General features: G+C 34.0%; 1 protein-coding gene across 1 annotated transcript in view; it reads left to right on the top strand.

The window, feature by feature from the left end:
• LOC118748146 (E3 ubiquitin-protein ligase hyd) overlaps window positions 1-24,859 on the top strand; it is a gene marked incomplete in the record, with an annotated part of 830,802 nt that overhangs the window by 509,755 nt on the left and 296,188 nt on the right. Inside the window, 1 exon segment of the mRNA XM_036482478.1 lies at window positions 7,680-8,639. Within this exon segment, the coding sequence (XP_036338371.1) occupies window positions 7,680-8,639 (960 nt within the window).

The following is a 24,859-nucleotide window of genomic DNA, read 5'->3' as shown; positions in this document are numbered from 1 at the left end:
AGTTGAATTAAGTTACGGAAATTAAGGCTAGAATAACTGAGCTTTTACTCCACTGCTGCGTAAAACGTAGGCAAGTTGTTGCCTTCGCATTTTTTATATATACGACTTCAACTATAACTTTTTAATTTAGTTTTTCTATAGCGCGGTTCTTCAACACCTGACGCTGTTGAAGTTTCACGAAGTAATGCCTTTATTCGGTTACAGTATTACCATGCACATATTTTATGACAGAGAATATCAGTGTTGCCATATTCTTACCAGAGTAATTATAATACTGTGTTTACACACCATATTAATCTACTACAGATAATAATTATTTTTAGTCTCTGTTTAAAGCCGTTTTTCTCGAATTTAAAGTTTGTTAAGTTATGACAGTATTGAAATTCTTAAATGCGCGATAGGCTCACAAATACATACACGTACATATATCTTTTGTGGTAATCGAAACTTTCCATATCCTTATGAAAATATTAAAAACGTCTTTTAATAGCATATTTCCTGTTTTCAATGCCTTACAGCACAAACGGCGTTTCATTCCACCAAAAGCATTTTCAAGTATTACAGACATACCTACATATTTCTCGCAAGGCATTTTTACATTCATGAAACAAAGCAGAACAGCCACCCGCGATGTTGATTCGTTTCTGTCTCGCCAACGACTAAACGATAGAGCGTAAAATCAGCGTTGCCATTTTACGCGTTTTCCGGATAGATTTAGCCGGTTGTGACAGCAAACAGCCGGAAAAATTCGATTTAGCCGGCAGCCGATTTGTTAGCCGTTTTGCAAAAAAAATAGCCGTTTTTAGCCGATTTTGCTCTTCGCCTTATTTTATTAAAATTCAAATATAAAAGTTTTTATTTTTACAAATTTAGTGCTCCAAAATCTATTAGAAATGGCTAGTCTTATCTCTGAGAAAATTTTCATGTCGGACTGTGTTATATAAAATTGAAAAAAAAAAAAAAATCAATCAGAAAGTGAGCCGATTTCAATGTTTTTTGTTTTAAGCGAGTGACCCAAATACACATAAACTGGGACGCGTCATTTTAGCAGATTAAAAAGTTACAAGTTTTGCTGAAATTTTGCAGAATTTTCATAATTTTTACACTAAGTGTGAAATCTGTTTGTAGTATATGTTGTTTGTTAAGTAATGAGCTACATATTCATAAAAAATAATACGTATTAAATAAACTAAAGAAAAATAGGCAAAACTTGCTCCAATTTTGCGTCCCAGTTTATATTTGGGAGAACGCAGCGGGAATTTTCTTCATATAATTTTTGTTATGAATGTCTTAAATTTAAGTGTGAAGTTTTATTCGCTACACTTAGAAAATAAAAGAGCACGAATTTCGATGTGGAGCAAAACTCTCTGGGAAGACAATGCATGGCGCAAACATACTTTTTAAATTTTATAAAATAAAACTGCAGTAGTTTTCATCTTATGTGGATAATTCTTGTGACAAATACATAGTTTCGTGCTTATATTTTTGTATATATATTTCTAGCAGCACCACATCTTTATCAGAAAATTCCGAGAATCCAAAAATTGGTACTGTTACAAGTTGCAGGCATCATTTTAACTCGACCTCTTTCCTGTTCTACGAATAATGGTACATCTTTCAGAGGTTTAAAGATATTTTGCGTCAGCAATTTGTTATCAACCTACGTACCCTACCTCGGAAAAGCAAAAAACTATATTCGAACGTTTGCTCAGGTGTACCGAATTCTGGCAATTTGGAAACGCGCAACACTTTTAATATTTTTATCCAACTTCAAATTTTTTTTTCTACTTTTTTAAGAAACAAAAATTTTTCTGCTAGTGAATCTGGGGGCATGATTTTAGTTAAATGTCATAAACTTGTTAAAAGTGAAGTGGTCAGCAACAACAACGAGTGTCAATAAATTAAACTACCTTCTGCTTTCACAGCTTTACCTGTTCATTTCTCAAAATATTGCACTCCGACTAAGGAAAAGTGCCATACTTTCAGCTAATATAGCCGTTTTGCGGGACAAAACGCAACCTACTGAAAATGATCCAATATTTATAAGGCAAAATTGTTTTAATAGAAAAGAAAACGCCATAAGTTTGTAATTTATCTCTGTTTTTATATTTAAGTAATACAAACATGACTTCTGATGTAAAGCTTAGCTACATACATACGTATAACGACAGTTTTCTTTGTTAAACAAAGATAAAGTGGTGTACAGCTTAGCTACGTATAAATTATCTTTATTAACCAAAAAAAAAATTCAATGGATTTACTAGTCTTTCTAATTGTAGTTTATGTATTTAAAAAAAATGTATTTCTGGTTGAAACATTTTAGCCGTTTTTTTTTTGTCCAATCTAGCCGGTCGCCCTGAAAAGTTCGTACGTGTGAAATCAAAAACAACGTTTTATTATACCACAAACTGTAAAAACATACCTCGTTTATTTGCCATAAATAAGACATGGGTACAATAAATAGTTGTATGAAAAGAAAACTATAGAAATTAGTTTTACAAAAAATGTTTAGTAATATGAGAAAGAAGGATCTATAAACAACAAATGCGGCCTTTTACTAAAAAATTCATTGCACCTACGTGATGCTACATATTATATTAATAGAAAATGAAAATGGCGTGCCTCGGGCTATTACCGTTTCCATTCTGGTAAAGCTTTTAAGGTACACCTCAGCTTTTTTTGAAATGTCAGTTAAGCTGCTCTAGCGCTCAAGACCTTATATAATAACTAGATACATTCACATACGTATATAAATACATTTTTAAACGGGATCTTAGCCGCAGAACAAAAACAATTTTTTAAAATTCGACTTAAGTGCATATACCGATGCGCTAAAGCGCCCAAATACACCGCACAAACTGCTGTTCAAACCTCCTTTTTTCATACCCTCTATATATAGATCAAAGATCTATCAATAAGTATTGAACGTGTGGCATATTTCGTGATATCAACTGCATGCATTTCGAACAAATTAGATGTGGCATCACCGTACATATAATAAAAATTATAAATGATTTTGAATAAAATAACATTAAGATAAGATTGCCAGGCTTCATCAATTGGACTTTAAACTTCTCGACACACTTAACAATTAACGAGTAGATTGCCCAGCGATAATTTTCTTCGATATCTGGTTAGTTATTTTCGCTAAGCGCTGTTGTGTTGCCTGATCAACGCAATTGTTTCTAGTAGTGTTGTCACCGCTACACACAACCACAGTTCAATTTATCAAATTAATGCAACTTTTTTAGTCTGACTTTATACACGGCAAACTTACCAAAAGTTACCAAAATAAAAAAATAGTTTCCAAGTTACCAAGGACTCAAAAAGTTACCTATTTTGGTCACAAGTGACCAAATGTGGCAGCCGGGGTCAGTGTTGCCATATTGGTTCTTTTGGAGCTAGATTTAGCTCTTTATTTTTCCATTTAGCTCCGAAAATTGGGCTTTAACTCCTAGCTCTTCTCAAAATTATCTAGCACTTTTTTAGCTCCAGAAAGTTTTAGTTGTGTTTGGTAATATATTAAAATTACAAATCTGTAAGTTCATTGTACAAGTGTTACCTAAAAATTTATTTGGCTCTGGCGATCTCTGGCTATTTTCGATATCTTCATATTATTCTATTTCGATTAATACTTAGAAAACTTCCATTCCTAATGCAAATGGCGCGCAGTCAAATGGAAGATGGGCAAGTAAGTCAATTAGTTTATGCAACGTGCGCGGGAGCACACAAACTATATTGGGCAGTGATTCGAGCTCCGATAAGCTCAGACGGTGTATTCTCTCTCAGGCATTGATAAAGTTACAAATTTCAAAATTCAGTGGAAAAATATACATTTGTATCCACGGAAAAATACAGACTGAACCACAAACTCATGGATCTAGGTTAATGAATTCAAACAGTTTGTAAAGTACTTTTAGTTCATTGTCTATCATATATGTATAAGTTTGTACATGCATATAAGTGTTATAACGAATTCGAAATATAGGCACCTCATTTTGATTTTAAAAGTGTTTTTTTTAGCACTTAAACTTACAAAATTCGTTGTTTTTATTAAAATTTCGGAAAATGTAAAAACAACCTTACGGCAATAAATGCTCAACTTTAAATAAAAATCTAGCTCTTCATTTTAGCTACTATTAGTATTATTTAGCTCTTTTTTCGGCCGTTTTAGCTCCAAACGAAATTTTTCTCTGGCAACACTAGCTGTTGTGCCGACCACATCTATATATATATGATCTATATATAATAGTACAGAGACAATTTTCTTTCAAATTAAGGTTCTGGATCTGAAGCTTTGCACAAATATTTCAGATTTCAGAAAGATTTTTAAAATTTTACATTGAGCAATTTTATAATGTAAAACTGAATATGACACTTGCATTCTCATTTTCACCAACTTTGAACAATTTCATTTCTTTATTTTCAATTTTGTATGGTTTTAAAATGCTGAAAAACTTAAAAAAATCCTGGCGGGCGAACTGAGGGAACGGTAAGGTATTTTAAGCTCTCCATAAATATGCGTTTCAGACAATCTGGTTATTTCAGTTTTCTCTTGCGGGTTACAGAAGGGCGAGAACTCTCCCCAGAAAAATTAAGATTAGTTCCACAAGAGATTATTTTGCGAGATTTAGCCGATTGGGTATTTGAACCTCAGTCTGGTGTAATTAATCAAAACCACTTGGAGGATCGATCAATTTCGCGTCCACAAAATAAGCACTGTACGATAGTTAATAAAGAAATGGTGAATATGTTGTCCTGAGAAGAAATGGCGTCGATATCTACTGTCGTTTCTAAATATCCACAGGAGCAAGTAGAAGTAAGGGAGTTGCACCTCATGACTTGATACTAAAAGTTAGAGCAGTTGTGATGCTAATCCACAACCTAAATATGTACATATGAAGGGTTAGTTAATGGTCTCGCCTAATAGTTAAAGAATTACAATGTAATTGTTTGGATGCCGCAATACAATCATGTTCATATAAAGGGTTAGTTAATGGACTTTAAAAATGTGATTCGAATTATACTATCCCATATGGGTGAAAATTTCTCAACTGGACATCGGATTTCAGTCAAGTTCGAATTTTTGTGTGAAAATTTGTGGGTAGAGAGGTTTATAGATGTGAAACAAGGCACATAAATACAGGTAAACGCCAAAATGACGTTGCTCTCATGAGAACCAAACCTTTAAACTTCAACTTGTTTTTCTTTTATTTCCTATATTTCGGTACGCTTTCAAAGTCATATCGTTATTTTTTTTTAATGTCCGTTAATAACAAATTTTAATTAACATTTGAATTTTTGTAGTGCTGTGCGGTTTATACCTAGTGTGCAACACCTTAAGCGTTGTTTTTTATGTGGTGTTAAATATAAAGCAGATACCACTAATTTTTTTAACGTGCCTGAATGTCCCTCGCGTAAGCAGCGTTGCGAAAGCAGCTGTGGGACAGAGCTGCAGCGAAATACGTTAAACATTTTAAACATTTTTTCACAAATACACCGGGAAAGGCACGTTTGATGCCAAGTAGAGATGGGCACGGGCCGGGCTAAAATTCTTACCGTGCGGGCTCGTGCGTGTTTTTGAAAGTAGATTTTGCACTCGTGCCAGGCCGGGCCTGAAAATTTAGGCCCGTGCCCATCTCTAATGCCAAGTGCTGTTCCTATGCCCCTTATGCCGAACAGTCCCTCCAACAACACTGCAACTCAAAAATCAAAAACAGAAAACAACATACAAGTTAACAAATTTTACCTAAAAATGTCTTCAAAATACCATAAATGCCATCATTATTATATATGGTTACGTTAAAAGTCGGAAATATGAGCCAATTGTTAGTTGCTCCTGTACGCGCTTCCTAGTGAACACGTTGCGCGGTGAGCGTGCATGGATCACGATGCGTGATTAACACTATTGAAATAAATATGAATACGCCACAATAAAAATTGACAAATAAATATATGGGATTAGCCTGCCCTAAAAACTATGCAATGAATCTATTTCATGTATGGAATTAACAATAACAACCACGCTGTCAAGCTTTAATAACGGCGAATCAGCTGCACTTGATAGTAGTAGGTTGAATAAGGAAATGGATTAACAACAAAAGCTTACGAGGTGTGCAAAGCTCAATGGTTAGCGCTTCTGACCTTGCACATTGATGACGCGGGTTCGAACCCTGCTGAAAGTCTAGAAAAAAAGAAGTCTGAAGAGGAAATGTGGTGATCTCCGAAATAGCTGCTATAACTTCTACCGCTTAAGTATTGTTGTTTTTTCCATTTTTCATAACAAACAAATCGTGGTACAAAACTCAGTAACACTATTGAAATAAATATGAATACGCCACAATTAAAGTTTACTAATAAATATATGGGATGAGCCTGCCCTAAAAACTATGCAATGAATCTATTTCATGTATGGAATTAACAATAACAACCACGCTGTCAAGCCTTAATAGCGGCGAATCAGCTGCACTTGATAGTAGTAGGTTGAATAAGGAAATGGATTAGCAACAAAAGCTAACGGGGTGTGCATAGCTAAGTGGTTAGCGCTTCTGACTTTGCACGTCGATGACGCGGGTTCGATCTCTGCTGAAAGGCTAGAAAAAAAGAAGTCTGATGAGGAGATGTGGTGATCTCCGAAATAGCTGCTATAACTTCTACCGCTTAGACTTTGTTGCTTTTTTAACTTTGCTTGTAACTTCTACCGCTTAGACTTTGTTGCTTTTTCCTTTTTTCCTAATAAAATAATCGTGGTACAAAGCTCAATAAAAATATTAAAATTAAATGTTAATAAGCCACAATAACATTGATAAAATATAAATAAACACTTATTGCACGTATTGCAAACTAGGGGATACTTTAATATAACGGCAAATTTAGAAACCGCAAAAAATGTGCTACTTCGGTGACTAATAAAATCAATCTGCTCCAATTTTCAAAACTGCATAAATGGGCGTTTCTTACCGTAATTGTATTTTGTTTGTATGTAAAGACTAATGTGCTTGAAACTACTATTAACTTATAACCCATTATTATTCCTATCTTGGCCAATACATGTCTGACTTCATTCACCACGATTTTGAAAACTGACCAAATCGGCGTGGCCAAATCCATGGTCCCTTCAATTATATATACACATCCGAAAACATAAAAACGATTGAATTAAATCTCGTCTCACTTTTTTCTATTTTTCACTTGGTTGCCGAAGTATTAAATTTAATAACCTCTAATTTGATATATTGCCCTGTTTATAACAATTAACGCATTCCATTGATATTACGAGCCTAAGTTTCATTTTCGAAATTCCTACACTTTGAATCAATTGCGCAAGTTAAAGATGAGTTTTAAATTGAATCTCTCGTTGCCAATAACAATTGGCTTAGACCTAGGAGAACATAATATTATTATTACAATACCGTCAAATGCCTTTTATTCTCCCCCATACAAAATCGACCCAACCTAACGTGTATCTCGAAAACCACTCCAACAATCTGCTTGGCATCTTTGCGCTCACGTCGAGCTACCACATGGACACAAAGTGTACAGAGATTACCTTTCTGTTTTTATTAATACGGGTTTTGTTATAAGGAACAGCACTTACTTAACTAAAGTCCTTCTTCTCCACGTTTTAGAATATTTGTTAAGATTTACTAAATATATACAATTGTACTTTATTTGAACAGAAATAAATCCTGGATTGGAAAATGATGAGGAAATGGATACAGGTGAACAAATTACCGCAACCGAAATAGAAGCCAGTGTTAGTAAATCCGCGCATTCCAATCGCCCAGATGTTATTATTACTCCAAATAAAATTCAAAAAACAGACGAAATGGTTGGCCCCACAACGATTCTCTCACCCACATCAACTTCACGGACTGTTATTGTGCGTGCGATCTCAATAATCAAGAAACCGGAAAATGAAAAGAGCAACACCCATTTCACATTGCCAGACGATTTCAAGCGTACAAATATATCTGCAAATACTTTTCCACCTCGTGGAATACATTTCTGCAAACAAATTTCTTCAGTTACACCCTCTTGGAATATTTTACTTGGACGATGGAAATTAACGCTGGATCTTTTTGGGAGGGTTTTTATGGATGACGTAGGAATGGAATATGGATCATTGCTACCTGAATTACGTGGATTTCCAGTCAAAGAGATGCGTTTTCGAAGGCATATGGAAAAACTACGGAACGGCCAACAGCGCGATCTTATATTATGCAAACTTGAGCGCAACCGGGAGAGTTTAATCATTCAAACATTTAAGGAGTTAAATGCCCAGTTCGGAAGCCAAACAAGACGAACACAAACCCCTTTGACCTTTAACCGTGTAAAAGTAACTTTTAAGGACGAGCCTGGCGAAGGATCTGGCGTGGCGCGCAGTTTTTATACATCAATTGCTGAAGCACTATTAGCAACTGCTAAAATGCCTAATTTGGAATCTACTCATATTGGTGTAAACAGTAAATACGGAGCTCCGTTTTCGAGTATTTTGCGAAATCGGGGAACGTCTAATCGAGAACCACCCACACTACAAAGACGAGCTACGGGAAACAAAATTTTTTGGCGAACCTCGCGTGAGAGAAAACTACTAAATCATGATGCCAGACCATATCTACCAACTACAACCATTACAGGTATGTATTTATGGATATTTTTCACATTCGCGAATGCGAATGTGCGAATTCGAATGCGAATGCGAATTTTAGGAATAACATTAAAAAGGCTATTATCAATTAAGGGGTTAGATCCCGCCTTTCGTCAGTGAAATACATTTTTTTACTTTTGAATTAATAACTCAATACCATTTTATCCTTCTGATTTGTATTTTTTTTTATCTGACTGATGACTAATTATATTTTAATGAATATAATATATAAAATTATCGCTTGGTGGATTATGCATTTGAATATTGAGCCTATACATACCAGTCTTTTCAGACCTTTTGCCAAATACACCATTTTGCTTAGCTGTCCATGGTGTGTTAGTGCTGCTAAATTAGAGCACAAAATCATTTGATGCTCTGATTGGCTGGATGCTGAGTCTCGTATTATGTAATCTATGTCTATATCAGCCAGGGATGGAATTTCAAAATTTTAATTTGTGCCTAATGGACTGCAAAAATAGTGCCGAAAAGGAGATGAAAGTACCACAAAGTTAAAATTGCTTCCTTTTAAGGCTTTTTAAGAAAAATATATTTTCAGAAATATTAAGTACACGGATTAACTAAATGAATTACACTGTTCGGCAGTCGGCTGGGGAATTGATGAAGCCAAGCTTTTTAAAAGTCTGGATTGTATATAATTTCTCAGTTTTCTCAGGTTGGCTATTTTAAGCGTTTTTTTTCAATTTCCAATAATTAAAAGTAACTAAAATGCAAGTATTCATACCATCAAAATTAATCTGAAACAGCCGTGTCATTTTTACCAAACAGCGTTTATTTTTACCAAAAACGCCGTGGCTGCTGGGTGCACTTTCTTGCAAATAAACATGAAGAAAGATTGTTTAGAACGTTGTTGAAAAACTTTGTTTGCACTTTTCCTTCAGGTTTCTTCTATATTTTTTACATTAAACAGCACCCTAATGGCATGAATACCCCATGGAATAAACGAGTAGAGAAAAAATATATAGCGGTAAGAATGGCACATACACACATATATGAAAGAATGCACACAGGCGACGCCTCTAGCCACTGTGTGTCACAACTTTAAGTCATACCTGATTTAAAACTTACACGTTATTACCCTAAAATTTAACGGGCTATCAAACTGTATACCCTAAAAAATCTGAATAAATTGTTGAAAATTTAGCTGGAACTTTGCAGATTTTTGATAATTTTTGCACATGGTTTGAAATGTGGATTTATACCGCGTTTGTTAGAAAAATAGCCAAAATTGATCACAAGGATATATCAATATTTGTTAGTACCAGCAAATAGTAATTTTTTTTTAATAAGCTGTGGATTATCCTCTAGGTTAGGGATGCCCAAATAAGCACATATGTGTCGCGGGCGACTGCGCGTGCAAAGCTTTGCACAGCGGTGATGGGCAAGCGCGGAAGCAAAAAGTTTTCGGAAGGGGAAAACGAAGTCAACAGAATAGTGAGATTGTATGTGTGACAGTGATGGAAAATGAGTGTGCATTGTGCCATTTTCGGCCCTTTCGGAAGCAGCCGGCACCTTCAGCACAATCGATCGATTTTCGGCACTATTTTTGCGTGACTCAATGCAACTAATAAATATTTCTTTCGGATCCGCAATTAAAAATATTTTTTTTTTTACATTTAATCGTATGTGCTTAAACTGGTAAATGATATAAACATAGAAACACAAGCAGAGGAATCTCGCTTCCACATTCTGCATATGCGCTTAACATTTTTGCTTAAACAAATTTGTCGAAATTTCATCTCTAAAGCAAATATTAAATATCATTTAATATATACTTTAGATTTAAATAATCATTTTTAGTGGTGGGCGAGTCCGAGATGTTTAAATTATCGAGATAGTAGATTCAATTCGCATAGATTTTTTATAACTTTTTTCGTTGAAGGTGTTGCATTTTTTTCCATACTGAAATTTGTATACATCATTTATCATTGTCGTAAGAAAAACTATAAAATAAAGCTTAATTTAAAATATTGCAATAGAAAACAACAACGCTACACGCGCATTCATCCATATAACATAAAATGCGAACTTTCGTTATATGGAAGGAAGTGCGCAACACCGAAAACAGAAAAATTCAAAAAATCAATGGTATTTTCTAGACTCTTCAAACTTGCACCTTATTATACTAGAATGAATGGGCTACAAAAATGTTAACCCAAAACATGTCTACAAATTCTGAACAAAAACTGTGAAAATTTGATGAAACTTTGTTTATTTTTTCATTTTTTCAAGTTTCGATTTATTTGCAAGGTTTTTCTTTGATAATGAGCTACAATTTAATAAAAAAATAGTTAAAATTATTTAAAAAAATAAAATAAATGCCGGGTGACCGTGTAATTTTGTCAAAGATGAAGACAATGATGATAAAACATTAATACACTATATAGGTCAGTTCATATTAATGAACATAAAATGAGATCACTATCGATAAAATGGAAATCCTCAAGGGAAATTTATAATTTCAACGCATGGAATTTACATAAATTTTTTTACTTTCAACCCCCGAACTGCTCAATTACTTCTATTTCTGCAGGATCGCCATTAGGTAAATTGCATTTCCAAAGATTTTTTCAAAATAAATAGCGATGAGGGATATTTCGCCCGCCGGTGATAAGAAATCGCAATCACCATAACGCACATCACTAATATTACTGTTCACAATCACGTTTACATTCAAAATTACAATTCATAATTTCGTTTTGTAGCAAATATGAAATATAGGTATATCCATTTACTTAAATGTAAACGGATTAAGAATCAAAGTGCTAGAAGAGATTTGAGCGTTTGGTACAAAAAGTATTTTTGATGTTGAAATTGTACTTAAAATCCGCAAATTGTACTTTAGTTCATTTTAAAATTAAATGTACAGAAAAAGGTACAATTGTACTTAAAATATCAACACTGTTTCACTGGCGATGTACTTGCTGCAGCGATGCCAGATTTGGCGTACCCAATTTTTTACCGATAATAACTCATGCGAGGGATTTGGGTATTGGGCATTTTACAAGCCTATTAGGAAGTATACATATCTGTGTTTATATAGAATAGTAGCTTATGTCGGAAGACTGGCTTTAGTATAATGAGCCATTCGCAGCATACGATTGCGAAAGACTCACTGGCGCCGAGTCGTTAAATAACTGTTGGAAAATACACGTAAAAGACGGTGATGTTAATGGCGATGCTAGCAAGTCAATATTCGTATAAAGTTTCATAAAAAAAATTCCTTGTGGTTTAAAGAATATAGGAAATGGTACATTTTACTAAAGCCAGCCTCCCGACATAAGCTACTATTTCTTACGAACACAAATATATACGTCTACAAACAATGCTGATTATTTTAATTAAGTCCTAAGATAAGTTTGTGAATCTTATCAGTGTTCTATGTAAGAACCAAAAATCAATACCCTCGCCAATTAGAACTTTTGCTTTAAAAGAAAAATATACATAGCGCATTTACTCAATACTTGGTCTGGCATCACTGTTTAAGCATTGATGTGCTCAGGTCACTGTTGCCAAGGTCGTGCATTTTGAACTAAATTTGCGAAACCAAAAAGCCAAAATAATTGGAATTCAATGCTTGGTGCGGTATTTAGTGATGCTTTTTTAATTTAAGCACACCGAATGCATAGGTACATATGCATGTATGTATACACTATACACTAATATTCTACATTAAGATGGAATTCATTTACTGAATAAAATGTGAGGAATAGGTAAATTAAATATGTTTTGTGTTGTTATAAATGTATTGAAATTAATTTATTTATAAAAACGTGAGGAAATGGATATGTATATACACTTTTTACTGAATCAAAAAAATTATTAAACATGATAATAAAAACTTGGCACTTTTGGTTTGGAAAAATTGGATTTTTCTGGTGGCCTGATGCCACACTGGCTCAGTTGTCGCAAAAGTGCACATACATACACCCATATTTACTTGAAAATAAGTGTGTAGTGATTAATATGTATACGATGCCATCTCCGTACAGCTCCCCTGCAGTACGGGGGAGCGACTACAGGACTGCTGAATCGGTAGCTACCTGATAAACACCGTCAATTACCGACCGACTACTTGCAGTGTAATTCATCGATTACTTTTACAAGGCAATGTCCTAGGCGGTAGTCACCATCGGCTCTCTCTGCACTACCGGGAGTTACTAAAGTAGTCGCTTGCGTGATTTATGCGCGCCCTCTGTCGTAGTTTTTCGCTATTCTACTTACGACTGGTTCGACTCTGCACTACCATGTGCACTACCACGGGTTAATAGAGTAGCTACTTACCTAGGGTCGGTGCAGTAGCGGTTCAAAAGTAGCGATTGACTCCAGCAGTACTGGAGGGTCACTTCACCAGGCCAAGCACGCTCGCGTGCGCGCTGTTTGCCCGCGACGTCGACTGCGTGCATCCCTAGTAGCGGTTCAAAAGTAGCGATTGACTCCAGCAGTACTGGAGGGTCACTTCACCAGGCCAAGCACGCTCGCGTGCGCGCAGTTTGCCCGCGACGTCGACTGTGTGCATCCCTACTCTAGGTTACGCGAATCGCTGACGTGCATTTTTTCGGCAGGCGGATATTTCGCTGTACTTTCACTTGTGTACAAACCGAGGTGTATTCAACAAGGCAGTGCTGGTGCGACAGCTGAGTTTTTCGCTGTGGAGGGCATTACGTCAAAATGATGTGTTTGTTGTAACTCTTATCAATGACAGTACGGGTATCTGCGTATAATTTGTTAGTGTAATTTTTTACCTATATGCGGTCAACACCACCTTGTTAAATACACCTTTGTACAAACACAACCAGTTTCGTCGGTCAGCAGAACTACCGCAAGTGAACGCGGTTCTACTAATTTCAATACTAGTCAGTACGGCCGCATGAGGAAAAAAAAAACAAATAATACCTAGAACTTTCTATCTAATATAACACGTTTTTATAAATGAACTAAAAATAGAACATATTTACCCCAGAATCATAGAATTTGTCTTGACAAGTTTTGATTTTACAATTTTAACAATAGCCATTATCAGGGCGCGGATTTTGTAGCATTTGCCTTATTTTTGGCTTTTCAGCTTAGTATAAAATGAGCAAACTATTGATGTGTTTTAAGTAGGGATGGAAAAAAAAAAAAATAATCGGATTTTTAAAGGCACTTTTTACAGTGAGTATTCACAAAAACACTTTTCCATAAAAAAGTCTAAGGCACTCCGCACATTAAGCTCCTAATCACAGTAGTATAATCGTTTGCATACTAAAGTATAAAGCTTTTATGCCGAACACATTTCAATGAAGCTCTGTAGATTACGATTCAAAATCATGTTTGCGCCTAATCATAAAAGCTTCATGAATCGAAGCGCCCAACATTGTAAGGCGCTTGCAGTTTTGAAATCGTCATTTGTTTACTTTTTTGTGTTGGAAATAAAATTTGTTTGTCAAATCAATAGAAAATAATTGCAAATGAACGATTTCGTGCTAAAATTCGTGCAAATTGCATTAAACCACAAGCGTTTATGCAATATTTCGGAGCAGAAATATTTGCGGAAGTGCGTGTTGTGAAAGAACGGCCAAAAAATTTGTTATGTGTAGAAAGAGTTTATTAGCTGGTGACTTATGCAGGGCGTGCAAGTGTGCAGAAGTCGAGTCGTCATGCATTCGTTTCGGTATGATGAAACGATTACTCTACTTTGATTAGGCGCGTAATGTGCCGAGTGCCTCAAAGCTTGATAGCGTTTTGTTGTTAAGTGGTTGCGTTTCTCGGTGGCTATGGCACCAGCTATTGAAAAAAGGCGCTCATCAGGCACCGAGGTACGAACTAAATGAGTCTTTTTTCGAAAGTCCGTAAAGATTTTGGTAAACATTTTGCATTTCCTTCCAAGCGTCGATGATATTCCGCTTTAGTTTGGGGACCTGACATTTTGAATAAAAACCCATTTCATCATGTGGGTGACCCAAATCATCATCTTTTAGTCTTCGTTTGTGTACAAGAGATTTATGAGGGGCCCACAGATCGAACTCATTTTCATTTCGCAAGAACTTCATTAGTGAGACCAATGCTAACGGATCTTTGAAATGAATTTTTGTAGACCTCGGGTCGAGTAAAGTTGATGCAGGTAGCAAAAAATAATGTTCGATGGATGGATTTAAGATTACTACGGAATTCATATTTCTTGAAAATATATTTACGATTATTTTACAATTAGTCGACTGATAACACAGTAGGGAGGCAAAAATATCACAGCTAAACGATCAAATACATAAACTAAATTTTGGACTCTAGATTACGATGCCGTTTTCAGAAAATCCGTACCACGTCAAAATTTTGAGATATTCAGGAGGGAAGTTTTAAAGCTCTGACGGTGAAATTTACGTCGCTTATAACTCTGTGCTCAGGTTTTGAACATTTTTCTGAGCAAAGGTTTTGATAACTGATCTTACTTCTTAATTCAATCGCGTCCCCAGTTTTGCCAGACTAGCTCCAGTCTTTGAGATAACGGTACTTGAGTATTTGTTTAAATTTCAACTTTTTTGTTAATAATTTCCTCAGTTTTAAAGTTATTTTACTAAACTTTTGCACGTGACTGTTTTTCGATATTACCGTAACTATTTCTGAAATTTCATCGAAATCGGTTCACTAGAACATATAGTCCCATACAACTGATTGTTCAGAAACGTGGTTTTGCGTTATAACTAATATTTTATTTTATATTATATTGGACCTGAACTTGGGTTCTTTTCAATTGCATTCTGGCACATGTTTGCATATTTTGACAGTTTGTATTGTACGAATGGGTTTTTAATACATTTTTTGTGCTGTGAAAGCTATTGTTCGTTAAAGTCAAAGTGACTGGGTAATGCTTTCCAATAGGTGGCGGTCCATACTGCGTCATATATAACATGACATAAGTTGGAAAGACAAACAAGACAAACTAAAACCCTGCGCGCGCGATTGCTGTCGTATTAATTGATAAAAAAAAACATCTAAAAATTTGCGAAAACTTTTTTTCATTATATCATTGTCTTCGGGAACTCCCAAAGATAAAAAAAAATTAAGAAGCTTTGCAATAAATTAAACAACATATGTTTCGTTTGTTCTAATTCCATGCTACACAGTCACTTTGACCTTTACGACCAACAGCTTTCAACAGAAACCCACGAGGTAGGAGAAAGATTTCACCAATCCATTATAAGGTTCGATTCGCCGAAAAACAATTGAATTTACTGTTGGCGGACTTTTGCTGGTCGATCGCAGCAAGCAAAGGGTGTTAAAAACCCATTCGTGCAATAGAAACTGCCAAGAGTAATTTTTAAGCAAAAATAAAACCGACTTCAATTCTCATATAAAAGATTAGAGTACCGTCCATTTCTACATGATCCAATGATCGGACCTAAAGCAAATTAGTATGGGACTACCTCTGCAGTACCACATAAAAAAGAATTATAGAAATCATTTAACGTGGTCCAAGGTTATGCGGTAACATATATATAAAAAAAAGACTGTCCGACGAATTGATTAACTCCTTTTTTTTGAAGTCGTTTAAAAATATATCAGAATGGGATTGAAAAGAACCCAAATTCAGGTCCAAATAGTGTACGGCCCAATAAAAGTAAGAAATATTACGAAATAAAATATGAGTTATAACGCAAAACCACATATCTGAACAATCAGTTGTATGAGAGCTATATGCTATAGTAAACCGATTTCGATGATTTTCAGAAAAACTTAAAGTAAAATCAAAAAACAGTCACGTGCAAAATTTTGGTAAAATAACTTTAAAACTGAAGGAATTATTAATAAAAAAGTTGAAATTTAAGCAAATTTTCAAGTAATATACTATAAGTAATTGCTTATATTGTAATAGGCCATTCCTTTTACTTTTAAATTGAGTTGAATTTTCAAATAGGTGCTCAAAAGTTTTCCAGCAGATATCTTTCTTAACCCTATTTAATTTTATACCCACATTGCAATATTTCATTTACTTTATCAATTTAACTGAGTTGAAATTTTCAAACAGGTGGCAGCCGTATGCAAAAGTATTTCTAGCAGTTATCTCTCTTAAACCTCTTTACTCTGATACCCGTATTGTAATATTTCATTTATTTTATCAATATAACTGAATTTAAAAATTTTAAAACAGGTGACAACCCTCCAAATTTTTGTGATATCATTGATCCTGGTATCATACCGAACAATAAAAAAAAATTATAATTATTCAAATCGGTTCAGCCATATTGACGACCGTGACATACGAACAAAACATTTTTATATGATTAGATATAGATTTCTAAATCAAATGCATTTCGTTTGGTACCGATCTTTAATTTGATACCTATATCAATTAAATTGAGTTCAATTTTCAAACAGTTGGCAACCCTCCTCAAACATATTTTCGGCTGTAAGCCGTCTTAAAAATATAAAGTTTGATACCCAAATTACCGTATTTCATTTATTTTTATTAAAATAACTGAGTTTAAATTTTCAAAGAGGTGGCAATTTTACTCAAAAATATTTCTAGCAGTTATCTTTCTTAAACCTCATAAATTTAATATCTATGTTGCAATATATCATTTAGTTCATCAAGTAAATTGCGCTAAATTTTTTAACAGTTGGCAACCCTCCTTCAAAATAATTCCAACAATCATCTTTCTTAAACTCCTTTAATTTGATACTTATATTGGAATATGCCATTTATTGTATCAATTAAATTTAGTTAAATTTTCAAACAGGTGGCAACCCTCTTCAAACATATTTTCGGCTGTAAGCCTTCTTAAAACTCTTTAGTTTACACCCACATGGGAGTATTTTATTTAATTTATTAATTTGACTTAGTTAAAACTTTCAAATAGGTGGCAACCCTCCTCACAAGTATTTCCAGCAGTTATCTTTCTTAAACCTCTTTAATTTTGTACCCACATTGCAACATCTCATTTATTTTATCAATTTGACTGCATTTAAATTTTCAAATAGGTGGCAACCCTCGTCAAAAATATTTCCAGCAGTTATCTTTCTTAAACATCTTTAGTTTGATACGCATATTGTAATAATTTTTTTTATGTTATCAATATAATTGGGTTTAAAAATTTTCAAATGGGTGGCAACCCTCCAATTTTTTGCTATATCATTATTTCTGGTATTATAACGAACAATACAAAAAAAAAAGTTATTCGAATCGGTTCAGCCGTTTTCGAGTTTCGACGACCGTGACATACGAACATCACAGTTTTATATATATAGATAAAACTAACAAACGTGTGGATAAGACATTTGTAAAAATCTTGAAACAACCAAAAAATAACAAATTAAAGCTTTAAATGCATTTTTATTGCCTTTTTTATGTTTTTAAATCAAGTTCACAGTAAATTTTTGATTGAGTTTAAAGTAGGTTGTTGAATGCACTGCCAAATAATTTACATTAATTCAAGTTTTTGGTAAGAAAAATATATAGTAGAACTCATCTTCTTTTAATAAAATTGTGTTATATATTAAATTGTGTGACTGCTTTATCTATATTATGAGTTAATATTAAGTAGTGTTGGTCTTGTCCCAGCCGTGACAAAATAAAATTATAGTTTAAAAAATTAAAACCTCCCTATTATAATTGCCATTCGTACTGTCATCAGGTATGTAACTTGAGAATAGAAATCGCTGCGTCTTTTAGGCGCATCAATATTACATAGTTACATCCCGAGTTAATAAAAGGAAGGTAAAAGCTAAAAGTTGTTATATTTAATTACAGAAGTTGAGGTTGTGTACAAAGCTCAATAACACTATTGAAATAAATATGAATACGCCACAATAAAAATTGACAAATAAATATATGGGATGAGCCTGCCCTAAAAACTATGCAATGAATCTATTTCATGTATGGAATTAACAATAACAACCACGCTGTCAAGCCTTAATAGCGGCGAATCAGCTGCACTTGATAGTACCCAGCAAAAAATCGGTAATCGCTTTTAGTGGTAACGTGTTCTAGAAGGCATAGCGTTATAATGCCTTCGAATTTTTTCGCTTCTTTTAGGCATTGCCAGTAATGCAAAGTAGAATGTGCTACAATATTTTATTTATCTCGCTTCTTCGTTTCATTTCGGGGAATGCAAAGTAGAATGTCCTATAATATTTATTTTTTAATTCGTTTCTTTGCTTAATTTCCGGGAATGCAAAGTAGAATGTCCTACAATATTTTATTTGTTTCGCTTCTTTGCGTCATTTCAGGTAATGCAAAGTAGAATATCCTACAATATTTTATTCGTTTCGCTTCTTTGTTTCATTTCGGGGAATGCAAAGTAGAATGTCCTACAATATTTTATTTGTTTCGCTTCTTTGCTTCATTTCGGGGAATGCAAAGTAGAATGCTGCATCGTAGTCAGCTGAAAATGGAATGAATATCCAAAAATTCTTTTTCTACCGTTACTTTCTGTGGAAATTTGTCTCGCATAAAAATCATGTTTAGCTTTGTTCAATTTGCAGCGAAGTTGAAGTCAGTCAATGAAGTGACGTACAAGAGTGAGGAAGTACAATTTGAAGCTTAATTAAATATGCATGTATGTACATACCGATTTTAAAGAAAATCTAAATACCTAAATACATACATATGTACGCTGATTTATAAAAATTTTAATTAATTTTAACCTTTTAAGACATTTTCTGATTTCAATTTAATATAAATAAGTATGTACTTATCTAGGCATTCTACATTAGTTTCTCTGTAAGGCATTCTTTGTTCGCTTCTCTGGTTTCTGTTTATCCATGCGTTCTCCCTTCGTTTGAAAGTAATGCTGCGGGTAAGGGCTTACCTCCAATGACATGCCCATGTTAAAATAAGGCCTTCTTGAAGCGAAACGGTAAGCGATTCCCATCGCCTAGCTCTTTTCCACTTTCGTTTCTGTGGTAATCGTGTTTTTTGCTGGGTAGTAGGTTGAATAAGGAAATGGATTAGCAACAAAAGCTTACGGGGTGTGCATAGATCAGTGGTTAGCGCTTCTGACTTTGCACATCGATGACGCGGGCTCGATCCCTCCTGAAAGTCTAGAAAAAAATAAGTCTGGTGAGGGGATGTTATGATCTCCGAAATAGCTGCTATAACTTCTACCGCTTAAGCATTGTTGTTTTTTCCATTTTTCCTAACAAACAAATGGTGGTACAAAGCTCAATAACACTATTGAAATAAATATGAATACGCCACAATAAAAATTGACTAAATTTATAAAAGTTGACACAGTTGCCAAGGGGCTATCAAATGACAGATTTTGTATGCGCGAAATCAGTACATTAGACTTTTTCATGCTCAAAAAATCAGTACTTTCCAGTACATTTTTATTCAAAGCAAAATTATGAATGTAAGTATCAGATAATACTTTAAAACGCCAGAGTAGTTGTTTTTAACAATATCTTGGTATATAAATAAAATATAGTTCATAAGAAAAGTGTTATTCATTTTAACATGAGTGTACACATCATTATATTTACGACATTTTTGAATAGCAATAATGAGATCATTTCCGTCTTCAGTGTTTAAATAGTCAAAGAATTCTATATTTTTCAGTTTAAAATTACTTTTAATATGCAGTTCACTTTAAAAATTTTTAATTAGAAGCCGGTTTCTTTCTTTGCGCCAGGAAGAAAACTTTATACTTAAGATCCTCTCAGTTGCTTCGGTTGAGTGTGGTATTGAAAAAAAAAAACAAAATTACATATTTTTTCAAACTCTGGAAAAGTACCACTATTTAAGGACTTCATCTACGATTCCTCATGGCTTAAATTAATTTTTCCAACTACTTTGAAAGGCTGAGAATTCGCTAATAAGAGTATCTAACTCTATATCTTGTATGCAAAACTCTTTTACAATGTGAGTAAATTATGAAAAAAGAATTGTAAGTTATATGCAAAAGCCATTCGAATATTCAAATTTGTTGTTATTAAACTGAAAGACTTCACTGTCATCGGTGATGTTAATTCTGACCTTATATCACGCTTGACAGAAGAATTAACTTTTAAATTGCAAAGTCGGAATTAACACCAGTGATGACAAATAAGACACAGATGGGTTCTAACATCACAAAGTTTTTATTGTGCAAATTGCAGATATAGGCTATTGAATATAAGCCCTCGATATTAGGTTTGTTCCACAAGCACTTGTAAAAAAACAAGAGCAAATTTCAAATTGTGAGCGTATATTAAAGAAACTCTAAAACTTACTTGTGGAACGCGTATGTGTAACTCGAAGTTACTTCGAGTAGCTTTTGGAACAAACCTATTATTGCAACTGGTACGTTACGACCCGGCCCATAAAAGGGTTGATATATTTTTTGTATTAATTTCTTAGGCATATCAAACATTATCTGTAAATGTCAACTATAATTAAATTATCTTCTTACTTTTTACAGTACAGTTTAAAGAAGTTACAACGTTATGTAAAAACCTCAAGAAAATCGTAAAGTTTTTTTTTGAATTGAAAATTCAGTACAGATCAGTACAAGAGTTGAAAAATCAGTACGTCTGGCAACCGTAAGTCTCAATTAAACTCGATCAGACTCCGCAATGGGTCATATGACCCCAGAAATATGCTGGAAGGAGCGCTTGCACAAAGTGTTATTCCATTGTATCATTTACTTTAGACCTTTTGTAAAGTGCTGGTTGGTTTTTATGACAATTAGTTATTCACAGGTAACTTTAAATCAATTTGAAGCCAATGATGTGAATAAAGTTCTGGAAGTTATCAATTTACGAATATGACCTATTTACGTCAAATCGAAAAATACATGATATTTATTTAAAATAAAATCAGTAGAGATGTGCAAACTGTGGAAAAACATAAACTAAAGATAGTTTAGTAGAGCAAGTTGACTACTCAAGTCTCTAGACCGGGTATTCAGAAAAATGTTATCATTATCAAAGAAATTGTCTGTTATTTATTTATCCAATCAAAATATGAAACTTTCGCAAATATGTACCTATAACGGAATCTTTTCTCTTTATTTTATTATATTAAATATTATTTCCTGTTAAAAAGATATAACCCATTTCATGCGTACCGATTTGGAGTGAGCTATGCTTTACTCCAAAGTAGCATTCAATCGACGTTATTTGGGACCAGTATATTAATTTGAATATAGTGTTGCCAGCTAGTAGATTTCTACACTAAGCATTAAAATGTTACCAACATATGTATATTTAAAGAAATTACTCGATTCTCAAGGCACCCTGAAATTGTGCATATGGAAACTCTGCATACGAAAAAAACCGAAATAATGCATATGCAAAAAATCTAAATAATGCATATATGCACAGTTTCGGTTGAAAACCGCAATAATGCATATTAGAAAAACCGAAATTATGCATATGCACTCTTTCGGTTGAAAGCCGAAATAATGCGTATGAGAAAAACGAAGTAATGCATACATGCATAGTTTCGACTCAAAACCGAAGTAATGCATACAAGAAAAACGAAGTAATGCATACATGCACGGTGTCGGTTGAAAATCGAAATAATGCATATGACAAACACCGAAATAGTGCATACACGGCCAGTTTAGTTTGCAACTCGAACTTACATTAGGGATTATAACTTTTACTAAGTAGAATTCTCCTTTCTGTGTTGCCCGAAAATGGGGGCGGAAGTATTGGCCCTTATTATTAGTTGCATTCGATTTTCGATCTTCGCTGGTTATCGAAGATCGAAAGTGAAATTCGTATTATGAGCTATGCAACCGTGTCGAAATTTTCGTTGAGTATCGAATTTTCTGTCGAACAGAATTTTGCTTTCGATGGGGTAGCGAAGTGTTAGAAAATTGTGAAAAATGTATGATCTTGCATTTGTTTTCTTACTTTTTGCGGGTAGACACTAATTTTAAACAATTTTTTATCAATTTCATGCAGTTTTAACGTCGTGAATACAAAACACAAGCTCGAAAGGCTGCTTTACTTGTGAAGGAAAATCCCAGTACTCAGTTGGGACGATCTCTGAGAACAAATCATAGAGCTGTGGATAGTTTTAAAATATTTTAAATAGATTTGGCTCACAAACGCCTCTTTAGACAGTCGGAAGTTTTTAGTAAATCTGTAGACAAATTTCTTAAATATATTTTATGTCAAAATATATTGTAAAGACTACACTTAAACTCTCTTAAACATTTACTACTCCTGGTCAGTTCACTGAACTCTCATCCTCTGACGAATCGTTGAACCCCAGAACTTCGTTGTACTAATTTTTACCACGTTTTTATAAACTTGCTTGCTTTTTTATTTCATTTTAATTTGCACAAATTTACATAAATATGTATAAGCACACTATTTAGTTTGCTCGATTTGTAAACAAAGCTTCTCAGCGGTGAAAAATATGCTATTGTGAACAACATAAACGAGCGAAGTTCACAATAGCGCAATTCTTCATCGAATGAGCGCCATAATTACGGTGACCATATTTATGAGAGCCGAATACGGGACAAAAAATAATTTTGGAAATTTTTTCCACACTGTTTTCCCTGAAACAGTATCCTTATAGAAACATCACAAATTTGTAGGATAATTTTCTCGAGATTTTTACACCGTAAATTTGTTAAAAAGAATTCGTTAAATTGTATCATAATAGAGTGCAATTTTAAGTCGGTAAGGCTTACCACTAATTTTTGGCAATTTTTTTGTGTTGACGGTGTTACGCTTTTGTTTCACACAAAGTAAGTATGTTCAACTTTTTTTTTGAAAGAGAAGCAAATGAGCAGCACTTTCCACTCGCTCCTTATTATACTCAATTTTAATGAGTTACAAAACTGCAAACAAAATTTTTTTCTAAAGATTCTAATTAAAAAGTTTGAAATTTTGGCGAAACATTGCAGAATTAATTTTTATAGTTTTTTTTGCACAAAGTTGGAAATTTAGTATTATATGGTTTTTGTTAGGAAAAGAGCTTTACTTTCATAAAAATAAATAATAAACATTAAATAAACTAAGGAAAAATAGCCTAAACTTACTAAAATGTCGAGTCCTAATTTCTATTTTGGCCACTGTATGTATTCCTCGATTCGAATCACAGGCATTCAGATTAGAAAATAATAGCTGTTTATAAATAAAATTACGAACATATACAAACATCACTTAATACTCGCTCATAGGCATGCCATTTTAATGAGCTGTAAAGGCGTTGGAACACCGAATACGGGACAAATACATGACATTAAAATAAATACAGAACATTTGGCGTCCCGTATAAAATAAATAAATTACCAGGACAATGGGTCAAAAAAGGGGACTGTCCCGTATAATACAGGACGGATGGTCACCGTAGCCATAATACCAAATCAAAATTCGTTCGATCAGCACTTTCGACCACAGTCGAAGATCGAATGTAGTTCATAATAGGGGCCATTTTTGCGCAGAACTTCTTTTTGCGTAGGCGGCCTTCGGTCGCGCTTACGGATTATAACCCTTACTAGATAGTAGCGTGGGCCGAAAATCCACATTTTTTAGGATATTAATTGGTAATAGGAAAAATATGGTTAATTATGCTCTAAAAATAATCTGTGTGAAAGATGACAGTTTTTGGTCAATATCTATAGCGTTAAAAGCAAAGGCGTTCTGTAAAGTACACATTGTTAGTTTAAATTGAAACGAATAAAGAGCAGAGTGTTCCTCACACATAGGCCAAGAATGGTAGCGCTGTGATACCATATGGAATACTAATCCCTTTCGATATCATAAGTTTTACCGATGGTCTTATTTCTACCTGTGAGATCTCTGCCAAGCGTGCGTAATATTCTTCTATGATCTTGCAACTTCAATATTGGTCCGTAAACCATGTAAACCAATAAAAGTTCTGATAAGGAAACTAAACACCCCCCTCCCACAGGATTTTGTTATCGATTTTGCAATCGATATTTTTAACTATTTTGTTAGCGATATTTTTTATCGATTTTGTTATCGATATTTATCGAGTCTGTTATCGATATTTATAGATTTTTTGGCAATTTATTTATCGATATTTATCGATTTTGTTATTAAAATTAATCGATTTTGTTATCGATATTTTTATCGAGTTTGTTGTCGATATTTTTCGATATTGCTATTGATATTTATCGAAATTGCTATTGATATTTATTATTGAAATTCACCTAAGATTTAACTGCCATCGATGATATTGGTACTGACCATGTATGTATGTAGGACTGCTGGTAGAGAATACCACTGAAGTCCTCGATGTTCCCC

Source organism: Rhagoletis pomonella, unplaced genomic scaffold (genome assembly GCF_013731165.1).
Source record: "Rhagoletis pomonella isolate Grant_MI unplaced genomic scaffold, Rhpom_1.0 Rhpom_scaffold_00001, whole genome shotgun sequence".
NCBI classification, from domain to species: domain Eukaryota; kingdom Metazoa; phylum Arthropoda; class Insecta; order Diptera; family Tephritidae; genus Rhagoletis; species Rhagoletis pomonella.
The sequence above is the reverse complement of the archived record's forward strand: the minus strand, read 5'-3'. Positions and strand labels throughout refer to the sequence as shown.